General features: G+C 48.8%; 2 protein-coding genes across 20 annotated transcripts in view; one reads left to right on the forward strand and one right to left on the reverse strand.

The window, feature by feature from the left end:
• LOC115517050 (protocadherin gamma-C4) overlaps nt 1-3,099 on the forward strand; it is a 137,622-nt gene extending 134,523 nt beyond the window's left edge. For all 15 annotated transcript variants that reach the window (XM_030320228.1, XM_030320268.1, XM_032593066.1 and 12 more), the window contains exon 4: nt 1,075-3,099. In XM_030320228.1, coding sequence (XP_030176088.1) covers nt 1,075-1,301 — 227 coding nt within the window. In that variant the 3' untranslated portion in view covers nt 1,302-3,099. The remainder of the gene's footprint in view (nt 1-1,074) is intronic.
• Nucleotides 3,100-5,097: 1,998 nt separating this feature from the next.
• The window catches only part of DIAPH1 (diaphanous related formin 1), a 104,298-nt gene continuing 93,386 nt past the window's right edge, over nt 5,098-16,009 (reverse strand). For 4 of the 5 annotated variants that reach the window (XM_030320214.1, XM_030320203.1, XM_030320196.1 and 1 more), the window contains 4 exons: nt 15,349-15,513; nt 15,074-15,209; nt 13,051-13,137; nt 5,098-7,041 (listed from right to left, as the gene is read on the reverse strand). In XM_030320214.1, the coding sequence (XP_030176074.1) occupies nt 6,884-7,041; nt 13,051-13,137; nt 15,074-15,209; nt 15,349-15,513 (546 nt within the window). In that variant the 3' untranslated portion in view covers nt 5,098-6,883. Of the gene's footprint in view, nt 7,042-8,607; nt 8,664-13,050; nt 13,138-15,073; nt 15,210-15,348; nt 15,514-16,009 lie in introns of all 5 variants that reach the window. The other variant, XM_030320210.1, reaches the window with a different exon arrangement.

Genomic DNA, 16,009 nt, shown 5'->3' on the forward strand with positions numbered 1-16,009 from the left:
AAGTGGGTGATGGGTATTAAGGAGGATACTTGTGATGACCACTGGGTGTTATAGGTCAGTGATGAATCCCTAAATTCTACACCTGAAACTAATGTTACCATATATGTTAACTAACAAGAATTTAAATAAAAATTTGAAATCCAAAAGAGAAATAATAGATATCTGGTCCCGGAATCATCTTTTTAGCCTCCTAGAACATGGCTCATTTTGTCTTCTGTCCTCTTCCTTTATCCTCAGAGTGATAAGATCCAACCTGATGGTGGTAGTGGTGACTCTCTCTACAGTATATGCTGAGATACACTTAGCCACCCCTGCTTTAACCTGTGATGGCTGCTGTGGCTTTGAGTTTAGTCTTTTACCTTCTCTGGGCCTTGCTTTCCTCATATATAAAGTAAGGATAAATACCATACCTCACTGGGTTGTCTCACTGAGGCGAAAGCCATCATGCACGTGCAGTATCTAGCAGAGTACTTGGCACAGAATAGTTGACACTAGTCAACTCCTGTCGCTGTTATGAAATGAATACCTGCAAAACCCCCTGACCCCCTGCTAACAACAGAACTGCTGAGTGCCCCCACTCTGTGGGCACCGGCTGGTGAAGGATAGGAGGACACACAGGCCCTAGTTGCAGCCCTCCAGGAGACCACAGTCTAGTGTGGAGACCAGAGAGGCTCCCGTGAGAAGGGTTAGGGCAAGGACTGGAGAGCTTTTATTTATGCCCTGAAAAATAACAGCATGTTTTAGGCCCTACATAATCTTGGTTAGTCTTCACCCAAACCAGAAGAGGTAGTTGTTATTTTTACCCCTTTTCATAGATCAGGAGACATAGGGATTGCCCCCAATTGGTTAGTAGGTAAAAGAGCTGGGAATCAAACCCAGCTGGTCTCACTCCAGAGCCACTTACCTCTGCCTCTTTGTTAGAGGGTATTTATCAAAAGGTGTTTATCCCCGTTTGATAGAGATGATATTCCCAGGGCTCATTGTGGTCAGGGCTGGGCGCTCTGCCCATTAACTGGTTGTGCTACAAAAGAGGGACCCAGAGTTTAGCTCTTCACCTTCCTCTCTCTCTTGCAGAAGCTGCTGATGGGGGCTCCACCCTGGGAGGGGGCGCTGGCACCATGGGCCTGAGTGCCCGCTACGGGCCCCAGTTTACCCTGCAGCACGTGCCGGACTACCGCCAGAACGTCTACATCCCCGGCAGTAACGCCACACTGACCAACGCGGCTGGCAAACGAGATGGCAAGGCCCCCACCGGTGGCAATGGCAACAAGAAGAAGTCAGGCAAAAAAGAGAAGAAGTAACGTGGAGGCCAGGCCAAGAGCCACGGGGCAACTTCCCTCCCCAACCAGCCCAGCCTCTCCGTATCTGTACCCAGGCCTCATATTTTCAGGGCTCACCCCCAGATACTGGTAGGGGTCCAGGCCATGCTCCCTTTGAGAAACAGAAACAAGTGCCCAGTCAACACCCCCCTCTCTGCCCCCAAGGGATTGAATATGCAAAAGGGAGTTCTGCTGGGAACCCCCATCCAGTCAATTGCTGTGCCCATGGGGGTAGTGGGGTTAGTGTAGACACCATTTATCACACCCCCTTTAGTTACAGCTGAACTTTGCCATCTTCCAAATTCAATCAGGCCCATCCACAATTCCCTGCCTCGCTCCTGTCACCCCACCCCCTCAGCAGCTCCTCTTTCTTGAATAAGGTGGTGGGGGTGTTGAGGTACCTGGTGACCTAAAAAGGCTCGTAGTTCTGAAGAGTTGGAAGGGCGTCATAACCTCTTGGCCTCTCCAGTTCTCAGACTGCCCCCAAAGCATGGTTTGGTGCCCGTCCCTTCATCTCCTTCCAGAGCCCAAGACCAAGCTCAAGTTTTGGCAGAGATGGTCACCATTGCCATGGTACTGACGCTTGCTGGATTTAGGGAGGGCACTTTGCTACCGTGCCTCTTCCCAGTGCCCTTGGGACCAGTCTTTTGTTCTGTTTTTCATTGTTTGATGTTCCCGCTGCATGCCGTGACTTCCCCCTCTCCAAACAAGAGACTTCATTGCATGTTCCAAGACAGTATGGGGTGGTAAGATAAAGAAGGGAAGGGTGTGGATATAGGGGATGGACAAAGCTTGACTTGCCAGTTATCAGGATCTTGCAGAAGGCTCTGTGTCCCCAGGGTACTGGCCAGATCCCCAATTCCAGCCATAAACCAAGTACCAGGCTGGACTCTCGTTTACCACATTCAAGGCTTGCTCACTCACCTCAGGCAGTGAGCTTTGGGCTGAGCTATTAGCACCAATGGATTTAAACTGGCATTATAGTCAAAGGAAGGTCTGAGGACGTTTGGGACCAGGTCTCCTGGAGAGGTCAGAGGGCCCTCTGTGGGTGCTGGGTACTCCAGAGGTGCCACAGGTAGAAGAATCAGTGTGGCCCTAGCAGTGAGGCAGGGCCAGCTAGGCGGTTCTTGGTCCCTGGGTTGGGGAGGCATGGAGCTACAGCAGGGACCAGGTGGACAGAAAGTCTCAGCCTAGGATCCGGGCTTCTCCACAGGGCCCCTGCACTCCTCCAGCCTCTGTTCCTTCATCTTGCCAGGTGCCATTTCTTCTCCGTGAAGGCCATTGCCCAGCCCCCCCCCCCCCCCAGTCTGCTCCCTAGTGGCCAGAGCCTGGTTAAAGTCCCCCAGTGCCTCCTTGTGCATAGACCTTTTTCTGCCCATCCCCTTCTGCCCACCCCCTCCCCCAGGCCCGTACCTCCAGTGGGGCTGCGCAAGAACCCCACCCCAACCCTTACAGTAGTGTAGAGCCCCCTCCCTCTTTCGGCTGGTGTAGAATAGCCAATAGTGTAGTGCGGTGTGCTTTTCCGTGATGGCGGGTGGGCGGAGGGCTCCGCGCAGCCATCTGTCGTTGAATCCGCCTGCGGCGGCCCGTGCTGTGTTTTGTGCTGTGTCCATGCGCTGCGGCGACCCCGTCCCCTGTACTGACTCCTATAAGTGCTTCTCTTCGCATAGTCATGTAGCTCCCCACCCACTCCCCTTCCTGTGTCTCACGCAAGTTTTATACTCTAATATTTATATGGCTTTTTTTCTTTGAAAAAAAAATTAAAAGGTTTCTTCTGAAAGGTTGAACGGTTCTGTGTAAGAGATGGAGGCTCCTAGCATGTGTGGATGAAGTGCTAAGAGGTGTATGCCGGAAGAAGGGCGGGATCGCAAGGCTATTGTATTTGCGTCTTGGTTTTGTGTCGCTGCCCTTGAGTGTGTGACAGTCAAATGTGGCTGTGTGTGCTTGCAATACTGTTGTGCATATTTAACAGTATACAATCGACTGTAATTGCGCTTGTGGATGGGTATACCGTTGTGTGTAATCGTTTTATGGGTCTGTTGAGGAGGGGGATCTCTGAGCGCTGCGTGGCGCTGTGCAGTTGAGCGTGCAATTGTATGCTTGTGGCTTTCTCTCCCTTAAGGTTCTAAGCGCCAGTCTCCCGGCAGAAGAGGAGACTCCAGAGCGGGGGAGGACTGTGTTGGCAATGGCTACAGAGCTGGAAATGGGGTGGTGGACATTTCCTTAGTTTCCCCCTCTTCCCTGCTAAAATCAACACCCCACAGTACCTTTGTGGGCTCCTTCCTAGGAGGGTGGATTCTCCTTTGACCACTCCCCTCCACTCTGGCTGCCTAGTGGCTTTGGGAACACCGCGCAAGAGGGCAGGCTACATATAGCCTGGGCCTCGGTTCACCCATCTGGAAGTCACCTTCCCACTCTCTGTGGCAAAGCCAAGGAAAAGTAGAAGGTTCATCACTTTGTTGCTGGGGATGGTGTGGGGTGCCCTGTGTCAAGGGGATTGAAGAGTATACAGGATAGATTGTCGGTAGACCCAGACTATCTTCCCTTGTTCTTCTCCCTCTCTCCTTGTTTTTCCATTCACTTCTCAGCCCTCCTCCCCTCCCCTCTTCCTCAGTCTGCCTCCTTGGAACACAGTGGGAATTGGAGGTTGTCCTCTGCAGGAAGTACAGAGGAGAGAAGACAGGGCGCAGAGGAATGACAAACACAGACCCACTGGGTTTATCTGGCGGATCCGGGAAGGCATGCCTAACTGCAGGGTGGAAGGAGGCAGTCTGTGGGCTTCCTATGCGCATCCTCCCAGAGCCTGGTCATGTGTTTTGCCAGCTCCTGAAGTCGGTTGTCACGGAAACCAAGCCTTCCAACTAAGCATCTGGAGGCGACCTTCTTGTGTGGGAGGAAGGGTGGTGTGGACGGTTTCTGAGATGGAATTGGGGTTTTGTTTCTGAGAGCTGGGTTGCAGAGGGCGGGGTGCTGGCTGCCTGGGTTCTATTCCAGGCACGGCAGTAGATTGGCAGTGTGTGTGAGCAGCTGTGGTTGGTCCCCTAATTGGTATGTGCGCCTGTAAAGCTCTGAAACAGAAACGCGTGGCTTCTGGTGGGGGAGAGGGAGGCGGCAGGCAACCTACCCCCACATCCCCAGCCATACTGGGGAGGCAGCTGGCCCAGGCTCCAGCGCTATTTAAAAGGCTTTTATTTCCAGTTCTAGAGCCTGCCAGAATGGGTTTGTGGTCCTCTTCATGCCCCTCATTGTCTATTCTGGGTCTGTTCATAGCTTGTAAGGTTCCTTTGTGTAGGTTACAGCGTGCTCAAGTATGGCTCTGAGCTGCAAGTCACCTGGAGCATGACCTCTGGCTTCTCACCTCTGCTGGCAGGCTCAGGTTTCTGTCCCCCTCTTCCCCCACATAAATTCCTCTAATCTGCAGTGTGGTTGGTCTGTGGCCACCAAGTGGGGGGGGGGGGCAGGGAGACATGAAGAGGGGAGATGGGAGAATCTTCCCTCAGCAAAAGAGACACAGGTACTGCCAGGACCTAGTTGTTCTTGACATGTGGGGGTGCTAGGAGGTGGGGAACTAGAACTGAGTTCAAGAAAAGGGTTCCAAACCACCAGGCTGCCAAAACAGAACTGGGGCTCTATTCCTTTGTAAGATGCAAATGTAAGGGCAGAAGCCTAAGCATGGTGTCTGTCTGGCACATGTTAGGCACCTTAAGCTTTTTGACAGTGTCAGATCAATCAGGGATTTGGAAAATAGCTTAAAGTCACAAAGGAGGAGGTAAGGTAGTACTGTTTCAATGCTTTATTAACAGTTGGAAACAAACCCAACAAACTGGAGGTGATGACATCCCAGAAGCCCAAGAGGCAAGGGAAACAGGTTTGCATTTTGTCTTTTTAAATTTTTTATTAAATGCATCTTAGCAAAAGTAGATTAAAAAAGAAAGGGTCAAAGCCCCAGATGTCAGCAGGGAAGAGGAGGGGACCCAGGGGAGCAGCCTTCCCCCCCACTCAAAGGAGTTGCCCCTTCACACACAGACAGCTGTAGCAAACGGAACCTTTGTTCCTGGCCTGAAGGCCTCCCTGCAGGAAGCCTCAGGTCTCCTGCGTTCCCCCCTTTGCTCCAACAACTTTAATTCTGGGTCAAGCCTGAGCAGTGTCATTCTCTCTCCTACCTGGGGGTGGAAGCTAAAAGCAAAGGAGGGCAAAGTGTCACCCTGAGCCAGAGAATCTGAGCTTCCTGGAGCCAGGGCCTCTGATCAGTCTGGCCTGCCCACTGTTCATAAGGGAGCAGGGGGACGCTGTGTGGCAACACTACTCACTTGCCCAGTGTCCAGTTAGCATTTGCACATTTGGCTTGATAAATATATTAAATTTTTATTAAAAACTCTGTGGTCTCAGAGCTCCCACCACTGAGGCCTGGTCCACCTCTACCAGAGAAGAGCTCCTCCTGCCCCAGAACTAGATGATGGGAGAGAGAATCTGCACTGGACTTCAAGGGCCCAGAAGGCTTTAGGGTGGAGGTGGAGGTCCAGGGTGTTGTTCAGGACTGAGGCCTGTGGGGAGAAACCCCAGGGGCACCAGGACCTGCCATCAGTCTCTTACATTATGGAGGGGAAAGGGGGAAGGGATAGTTATTCTCTTAAAAAAAAATCTCATATAAAAATAGATCCATTTGCAAAACAATTTCTCAGCCAGGAGGCTCCACCTCCCATTTCCTTGGAGACAGAGGGTGAGGTGTTGGGATGGTCACAATAAAGCCCATACTCCAGAGGAGATGCACCAAAGCTCCGGGGAAGATGTGAGGAGAGACCATGGCTCAGTAGCCTGGGGCAGGTATAGAAGGTTCACAGAGGCAGGGTCATAAAACATGGCAGCAGGCTGGGGACAGGTCCCACAATGTCTCTATATCCTGCCTGCCCACAGGCTCTGGCCTAGGCCATCGTGGAACAGATCAAGTGGTCCAGGTCCTTTTTGTTTTGGGAGGCCCTTCCCAGGAAGGTTTGGGGAGGGTGGGGTTTGCCTCCCCACTTCTCTGGGCACGGCTCCCAGTGTCACACCACTAGTAATAAATAACAGTAACCGGGAGAGGGAAGAGCAGAGCAGAGGTGACAGCGATGAAACGAGGGATACAGCCTAAAGGTTCACAAGCCCCATGCTGTTCTCAGGGCTAGAGAAACCACAAAAGAAAAGCACGAACCCAGCAAGATTGACCAAAGTGAAAGCCTACTGGAAAGGCAGGGGTTGAGAAAGCAGGTGGGGCCTGGTCTGAGACAAGGCCTCAGAGTGACAGAAGACCGCTGGGGTTAAGGCAGCAAACACGGAGCCTGCTTTGGTAATACAACAGCCAGGGCGGGCTGGGCTCAGGCCTCCCCACACTGCCTTTTCCTACTGGCCTCCAGGCAGCTGAAGCTGTGTGTGATGTACAGAGAGCAGCAGGCCAGAGAGTAAGACAGGGTCAAGGTAGTGGGAGCAGCCACCCCAGAGGAATATTTCCGTGACCCTTTAGGCACATGCTGCAGGGCAAGACAGTCTGGGGCTCCACTAAGGAAGCTGCTGGGGCCATAAGACCCAGCTTAGCTTGCACGGCCAACCAGCTCCTTGGGTTCTTCAAGGATTGTGGGGACTCCCTCATTGTTCTTGGCAACCTTAGGAGGAACAGTAGTCATGGCATCATCCTTGGTCAGCTCCGAGGCTAGCAGAGATGTGACTGCACACCCAGCCTTCCTGTTGGCTGCAAAGAAAAGACATGAGAGATCTTGTCCACAGAAGGCCCAATTTCTAATCCCTTTCAAACTCTGTAGCAGACATTCCGCCCAAAGCCATGCAAATGTGGCTGCACGGTCTGGTTCAGAAGGCCCTTCTTTGAAAGAAAGAGGGCCAGAGACCTAACAACATGTGGAATATACTTCCTAGGTGCAGAGAGCATGTGGTGCAGGATTTCCTGTGTGAAAACTGTACACAGGTTTGAATATAGCTAGACAGAAAAAATGTGATTCAGGCTTGTTAGGTAAAACTTAAAGAGGAATGAAGTGCCCAAAATCTGTTTTCTCATCATAGAGTTGTTGGAATTAAATAGACTCAGGCTTAGTAAAGAGTGGTAGTTTTGTTTTCTTGGCTGTTTTCAGGAATCTCCTAGGCCAAAACTATTTCAAGTCAGACCCGGGGAGGCCTGTCCAGCCTTCAGTAGGCTGCTGGGGGCAACTCCTGCAAAGCGGAGCAGCAGCCACACACTGACGTCAAGTGCACGTCACACTCCCATGTGTACCCCTACCCCCCTTCCCTCTCCCCATGCCCACATGCCCAGCTCTTCTCCACCTCTTCAGGAGTAGCAGCTGGGAGACAAATGCCAAGGGCCCTACAAGGTATGTATGTCGGGGTGGGGTGAGTGGGTAATGAAAGGTATGTCAGCGAAGGCAGAGCTGCAGTCAAGAATGGTGAGGACAGGCCCCTACAAAGAAATCTCATTCCAATGTGTTAAGGGATGGTGACACTCCAGTTGTAATCTTAGAGAAGATCCAATTAAGCCATGAGTTTCTGTTCTCACTGCTGGGAGCCATCCCTAAGACTGTCACAATTTATGGAATGCAGATTTATGGCCCCAGTATCTTCATTCAACACAAAGGCAGTTCCTTGGGACCATGCCCATCTCATGTTCTCTGCTTCTTCCCATGCCCTACAAAACAGCACAGAAAGACCACATGTACACAAAGAACTGCCTGCCTGGGTCAAAGAAGCCAGACACAAAGGCTAAACGTGCTATGATTCCATTTCTATGAAATGTCTAGAATGGGTACATCCAGAGAGACAGAAAGTAGATTAATGATTGCCAGGGGCTGGGGGAATGACTGCCAGTGGGGATGGGGGTTCTTTCTGGGGAGGTAAAAATGTTTTGGAATTAGTGGTTACACAAACTTAAAAATATACTGAAACCACTGGATTGTAGACTTTAAAAGGGTGAATTCTAAGCATTTGATTTATATCTAAAAAAACCCAGCTTTTGCTGGGTCATGGGAAAGATGAGTGGAGAAAGCAGTACTTCAGCCTTACAGAAGCAAGAACAGCTTGCTAAATGATGGGGGCAGCTCTGGGACAGGCGCAGGAATGAAGAGGTCCAGAGGAAGCAGTGAACAAAGCGCCCATAACACCTTTGCCTTGTTTGGACCAGCAAAAAGCTTTAGGCAGCGCAGAAGCCAAACAGGGGGAAGGCCCACCCTTTCACTAGAGAGCCAGCACTGCTGTGTTCACACAACAGAGGCCACCCCTAAGTCAGGGAGCACACTGCATGCCCACAGGTTACCAGTGTATAGGTCTCCTCCTCCTCCAACTCCTCCTGCCAGGGGCACAATGGACTGTCTAACAAGAGGAGAAAGAAGAGTGAAGGCCCTGACTGAGAGGCACAAGGGCTCACCCTCTGGTTCCAGGTGGAAGGTATGTGACCTATACTCCAGGTGTTCCACACAGGCCACTACTTTGACTATAAACATGTGCTACCGCCTCAGTGACTGGGGTGGGGACAGTGTGACTAGGGAAGTCTACATGTATGTGCTTAGATCTTCTTAGCCTCAGCCCCACTTAGTTTCTGCTCTTCTCTAAATTTACTCCCTTCTCTAGGACCCTTCTTCTCATGTCCAGAAAGGCAATGGCTTGAGGTCACTCAAGTGTGCCTGTGTATTTATCCTCTAGCAGTTGAGAAAATATTGCCAACGATTTGTGTGTGACTAAAGAAATGCATTTGTGTTGAAATAATTTGACTCCAGACCCCAGAGGGAAAAGAATACTGGGTCTTCAGGGAGACCTGTCCTGGGCAACATGGGAAAAGTCTGGTTTCTTCCTCTAAACTAAGTTGATACCAGTTGTACCTAATCAAGCAGTGTTTCTAGGTTTTCTAGATTCCAAAAGATTCTGATGCTTTACAGGTTTCACAAAAACTAAGAGTGGATGGTAGGTGGGGGGAAGACCAAAACTTCCCTTAAAAAAATTTTTTTTTTAGTGTTTGTTTTTGAGAGAGAGAGAGAGCGCACACATGAGCGGGTGAGGGGCAGAGAGGGAGACACAATCCGAAGCAGGCTCCAGGCTGAGCTGTTAGCACAGAGCCTGACATGGGGCCCAAACTCATGGACCGTGAGATCATGACTTGAGTTGAAGTATGACACTTAACCAACTGAGCCACCCAGGTGCCCCCAAAACTTCCCTTTTAAGCCTAGAAAGTAAGTACACAGGGATGTGGCCTAAGATGTGGCCTTTCTCAGAAATGAGAAAGCTCTTATTGGAACTGGAAAGAGAATCAACAGAACTCAAGAATTCTGGCTTCCACTCTGTCTTCGGGGCCACAGTTATACTCAACAGTTTGAACAATTAAGAAAAAGTGAGCTTTCCCCTCCTTTCCCTACCTTGAGTACTTGAGACTATTGACAAGTAGCCACAGAAGCAGATACATAATTTGACTATATTAGATCAAGGAGGATTATTAACTCAAAATAGAATAGTCTCACAGCCTGTGGGGAAAAGGGAACAATGTTGAGACTTGGGTCAAAGGTCTCTGAAGACAGATTCCTAGAAGTTCAGGTGGGCTAAGATAAAAACATCAGCAAAATCCACCAAGCATATTATAACCAGAAAAAGTCAATGATTTGGAAAAAAGACATTTCATTTATAAAATGCAGGCTAGAAACTGCTACTGAAGAGGAAGTGTTCTTGTTAATAAGCTTCCTTGGGGGAGAGGAAACTAGGACAGATGAGACAGTCATTACTGTCCTAAAAGAACTCATTACTGTCTAAAACTTGCCTAATTATAATACCTGTCCTATTTTTACAAAAGCAGAGGGAGAATAAGTGGTCATGTAGGAAATACTCTTAACCTTCTATAGACAGGTAGACATCAGAAAACTCCCTGAAGCAACGGTACCGTGTCCAGTGCTCTCTGCCAGAAGGTATGAAAGAATACTCTGGCCTACACAGAGGGGTCACTGTCCTGTCCAGTCCATCAAGTAGGCTTAGTGGAAATAGCCCTGGACTTGGAATCACAAAAGGGGGCTACAGTTCTAGCTCTAGCTCTTCTGGGTCTTAATTATTTTCATCTATGAGGAGGTCAGATGCTAATCACTAAGGTCTTTAGAGGCTCTCCTGACTCTAAGGTTCTATTAGTGTAGGTGGAGCTTAGAGGGAAGGAAAGGAAAAGAAAGATGAATTTCTTCCTTGATTTTTATCCCAGTGGGCAGATGGCCTGTATATAAGAGGCCACAATTCAGACATGGAGATAAAGTTGAGTCATTAAAACCACACGCTGACTCAATCGTCAGCCTGAAATAGTAGCTGTAATACAATCACATGGATTCTTCCCTTTGACACTCAAACCATTGTTCTCCCACACCCTGCAGATCACAGCAGTTTACATGTCACTTTTAATGAACTGGCCCTGATAGTAACTCTCCTTTTCTAACTCAATGGTTCTTTGTATACTTTGTACTCAGTATACACTCCCTCGGGTCTCCAGAGACGGGAAATTTTTTTTTTTTTAAAACATTCCTTTAAATACTAAGGAAAAGGCCAGGGTCTTTGAGGCTGGGACAGCTGGGACTGAGGAGGCCTGTGAGGCAGATCTGCTTGACAGGGCTTCAGTTTTTTGGCTCAAAGCAATTGATCACAAGGGATAGAGGAGGCCAAGCAAGGAGTGGACCAGCTAAGTGCAGGAGCCACTGAAGGAAACCTGTAGCCACCAGGGCCTATTTTATAGTTTGAGAACGGGGCCTTCTGAGTCCAGCCTCTTTTATGTCTTCTCTTATTCTTTTGTCCCATGACAACAGGATTTTTAAAGCTGGAAAGGACCCAAGAGACCATTTTAGTCCAGCTCAAGAAGAAACAGAATCGCCTACAATTGTCCAAGGTACATAGCATCAGAGTTACTTGACTCTGGGTCTTTTGATTTCTACCTAGTCTGATGCTGGTCACATTCTACTGTGATAGAACCTTTACAGCTAGTGTGAGGCCAGATCACTTTAGAGGACATGAATGCACTGTCTAAGCAGGATACCAGAGTAAGTCAAAGTGTCTCCCCTAAGAGATTCTCCTAGACACCCAGAGCCCAGGAAGATTAGGTTACAGGATGGAACCAATTTAAAAATCATGTAGTTCTCTGCTGCACTATCTCCTAGTATCATTCTCCTATTCCTTCTTACCCTGGGAAAATAGCATTTTGACTAATTTGGATCCTCTGCTGAAAGGTTATGTTCCAATAAAATCCCTGCTTCCTCTGCCTGTGAGTCCTGGTTTCCTACTTGGGAAGAAATAGAGAATGGGGCCTCCCCCACAGAGGGAAGACATTGATGTCTGGCTGCCTGTGTACAGGAAGCATCTGGCATTCTAGTATAGTTTCAGAGGAAGAGGCTTAAAAAGGGAATTCCCCACCAAAAATCTGATGCAGGTTGGCATTTAGCTGAGAGGGTCAACAGTGAGATGCAATGTACTTTCTTTTGGCTAGAAATACCTCATGTAAGGCCACATCACCTTATATGGTGAGTAGAGAACAATGTCACAAGAACCTGTAAAAACTAAACAAAATAAATACTACCAGCTGCACTCTCTACTCAAACACTGATCTGTAAGACTAAACGTACCCAGGAAGTTCTAAGTCCATCATAATCACCTATTCTTGCACTAGAGAACCTCTTCTCAAAGGATGCTAAGACTTGTAAATGAGGGATTCTCCTATTTAGGGAAGGTTCAGAGGTTGTACAGAAGAGCCCTCAGAAGGGAATTTCCCTTTGGGAATTCAGAGTATGGGCAAAAATAGGCAGCAACCTTTGGGCCAGGACACTAAGTTTATGGCAGCTAGCATGCTCTATACCCTTCATCCCAGGGTCCCCTTTCCAGGCTATGATAGGTACTTTAAGCCCTACAGATACCTCTGTGTTAACAGCTAAGCGCTGGCCAAAGCAAGCTGCACACCTCCTCCTTACGATAACCTTAAAGCACTTTCAAACAGACCTACAGAATATACCAGCCAGGGAATAGGGAACACATCTTTAACTCTCTCAAAAATAGAAACCCTTGATGACTGCCTTTTCTGTTATTCCCACCCTCAACCTAGGAAAAAAGCCATCACTCCTAGTCCCAAAGAGCCTTCGCCAGACCCAATGGTGCAAGTCAGCCCTGCATGAGGGACGGTGTTGGCTCTACCTTCTCGTGGACCAGTCTCTTAGCCACTGTGCGCTTCCCTCCGAGGAAACTTATCTACTGATCCTTCCCCCATACGAATGCCTGGATCATCTGTCCTCCTATCCTCGTAATTCTTCTTAGAGGCTCTGGTTCAACTTAATCCACTTATATCTTCTGAGGGTTGTGGGGGAGTAAATAGGGAACACAAAGGCAGTGGAAGCTAACTCACCCAAGGAAAGGCAGTTGTCAGAGACAGTTCTTCCAATGGATTGCTGCTCTTTATTATTACATGTGAGGATAATGATGCCTAACCTTCTCTGTCTTTTCTGCTTGTGAAGATGAGTAAGGACTCTTAACTTTTCTTTGTATTTCCTACATCAAATGTACACTTTCAGTCTCACGAAACCTAGTTCTTCAGGTCAGTGCTTTCTAATATGGGAGGAAGAGGCCTCCACAACCCACTCTTGATGCAGGGCCTACTGTGAGGAAGTTTCTAAACTGTCAGAGCATCTTTACCCGTTCTTCAGCCCAAGACAAACAGCCTCACCCCTTCCAGGCCCAGGCTGGGCTTCCCCTGCTCACTTACCCTGACGGGGTCCTCTCTTCCGTCGGAATGCTGCGCCTGACTGCAGAGCTTCCAGAAGACTGTCCATCACACCTGTCTCATCGCCCTCTGTCATGAACAAAGATGGAGATGTATGCTTTTCAGCCTGAGCAGCATGCAGCATTGAGCCCCACACATAATGTATGGACTGTTGACTGGCTTCCTGTCACCCACAGTGGCTAAGGGCTGAGAGCAGACAGAGGGCCCAACCCCACAGCCCATGTTTACTTGCATCTGTTTGAAAATGGTTAAAAGAAAAGGTTTGGCTTACTATTAACCACTGCAGACCTTGGGGTATTTCCTGGCAGTATCCTCCTTCCTATCCCAACCAGGACTAGCACAGAGAATTGCAGAAATGCCCCAGTCTAATTCCAGAATAAGCACACAGACTGGGATTATGAAATTAATATGGAATATTATCACTCGCTCTTTATCCTGAAGTGTTTCACTCCAGTTCACATAAACATGTCAGGGAGAGCCTGGTTCCAGTTTCAGAGCAGGGCTGAGGAAAAAGGAGAAACCCCTGATCAAGACTGAATTTCTCGTAAGTACTGACCCCTGTGGCTGCATCTTCCAGAACCAGCTCAGCATGTAAGCAGAGCATCCTGGCTGGAATGTAAAGAGTTAATGTAGAATTCTCCTTCCAGCCAGGCTCTGTTTCCATGGCAACAGCTCAGGGTGGTGAAATCTGAAACTGAAATCCCAAGGAGCCTGCAGGCTTGTTAGCTACAAGGCTGGGCTCACTGCTCCCCGCGCCACCTGCTGGCTGAACATCACCAGTGCAGGTGACCTACATTTCCAACCTCCTGCATTGCCTTGGGGACCCGGGCCAGGGCCAGGTCTTGCTGCACAGCCAGGTGAGTAGGTGCAGCTTTCATCCTGCATGTCAGCTGGACTCCACCTTTCCCTACATCTAGGGACAAACCCTGGCCGCCAGGGGAGAAAGTGGGAAAGTGAAAGATAGTTGGCGTGGGCTTTAACAGCATTTGCAGAACAAAATGTTGTGGCTTATATATATATAACTATAGGAAGGACTGTGGAAATGCTTCCCAGAAAAATAGGAAGAAAAGAAAAAAGTGTAGGCTGTTCTGCTCCTTAAGGTCCCAGGCCTCATCACAACAGGAGCTGCCAAAGAAAAGTCCTTGGGAGGAAGAGGTGCTAGAGCAGCTCTGGTCTCTTGTGCTCAGCAAAGCACTTGATTCTTGCCAGACTTGGAGGCCCTAAGAACCCCTTTACTTAGATGGCTGGTGGTGCCTCAGGTTCAAGAAGGGTGGCATCAGCTAAATTCTGTGCACAATGTATACTACAGTTCTCCTCACAGAAGAAGCTGACAGAGGCGGGGGCAGGGCATAAGCAGCAGGAAGGCAGCAGAGACCGGAAACAGAAGGCCAGTAATTAAGGCCATATGTTTCAACAAAGACATGCTTCTGGTAGTGAAACAGATTCTGCTAACGAAAAAAGAGAGTGGCCAGCTCCCATGCCCCCTCTCCACAAGTGCAATCCCTTTATAATCTGATAGGTACACGCAGTTATGTGTGCACAGTGTGGACAATTCTACTGAAGTACTGAGGACACAGCCCTTAGTGAAAATAAGCACAAAGGGAGGGCAAGCCACCAGTAAGAGATGGGAGTGGGTCCAGGAAAACATTCTGGGGAAAAGAACAGAAGATTTAGTAGAGGATACAAAGAACAGGCCAGCGGAACATTCGGACAGGCAGAACAATACGTGTTACAGCAGTCCTAGATCACTGGGGAGATGAGACCTAATGCAGGAAAACTGGCAAAGGAGAGAGAAGGGTTTGAGCTCGGAGAACTGGATTGCGCATGCAGGGGAGCTGAGGTGAAAGTCCAGCATCAGGCTCTTGGAGGTAGAAGACTGCCAACAATCTTTTGCCAGGAGCTGAGCTCAGACATGAGCTGTTCTCTCTGGCCTCTACATTCTAGGCAGAGAAGTCCTGCAAATGTTCCTGTTTCAACCCATTAGCCCTTCTCCTCCACTTCTTACCTGCATTCATGTCTATGAGTTGCTCTCTCTTCTGCTGCTTCTCCAGCCGCTCCTTCTCTGCCTTCTCCTTGGCTAGTTTTGCTCGCCGCATCTTTTCCTCTGTCTCCCGCCGCTTCTGGTTTTCCTTGACTGCTTGCTGTGGAGGAAAACAACAACACGTGGGCATGTATGCACTTACACATATGCCCACCCAACACTAACCAATGTGAAGCCAACCAATGTGGAAAGTGAGAAATGTCCACAAAAGATTCAGTCCGCAGATAGCCCTTGCTCACCACAAACATATTCTTAAAGTTGTGCAGATCCATGAAGAATTCTTCCACAGACACCTTCTTGGGGTCAAAGAGGAAGTACTCTCCCAGCTCCTTATAGAGGGTCTCCATGTTACAATGCATCATCCGCAACTTGTTATACTGTTCCTGTGCGTCCTTCACAAAGCTGTGCGGCCAGGAAGTAAAGGACCAAGACCAAGAAGCAGATCCACTTCTCTGGCCCCGAGGAACACTCAGAGATGCATGCTGGCATGCACAAGGATGTTCAGCATAGCACTGTTTATAACAGCAAAACCAAGAAGCAACCTAAATATCGAAAATAGGGGAATGGCAAGCCATAAACCATGGTCCACCTACAGAAAAGGAGGTGGCAATTAAAAAAGAGGCTGTTCTCCATATATTGCTGTGGAACCTGGGCTTAAGACATATTCAAAAAGAAATACAACACAGTTTTGATTTAAAGTAAATTCATGAGGTAAAAATCAGAAGTTCAGTGGTAGTGGTTACCTTTGGTAAGGGGAGGGAGAAGAGAATACATGTGTGTGTGTGTATGTGTGTGTGTGTGTGTGTACTGGAGATGGGGCAAAGGGTAAGGTGTCAGGGAGGAATTTTCGTTTATGTGCATGGGTTTTTTTTGTTTACAGAATTTTTTTCAAGAAGGAAA

This window comes from Lynx canadensis, chromosome A1 (genome assembly GCF_007474595.2).
Source record: "Lynx canadensis isolate LIC74 chromosome A1, mLynCan4.pri.v2, whole genome shotgun sequence".
NCBI lineage: Eukaryota > Metazoa > Chordata > Mammalia > Carnivora > Felidae > Lynx > Lynx canadensis.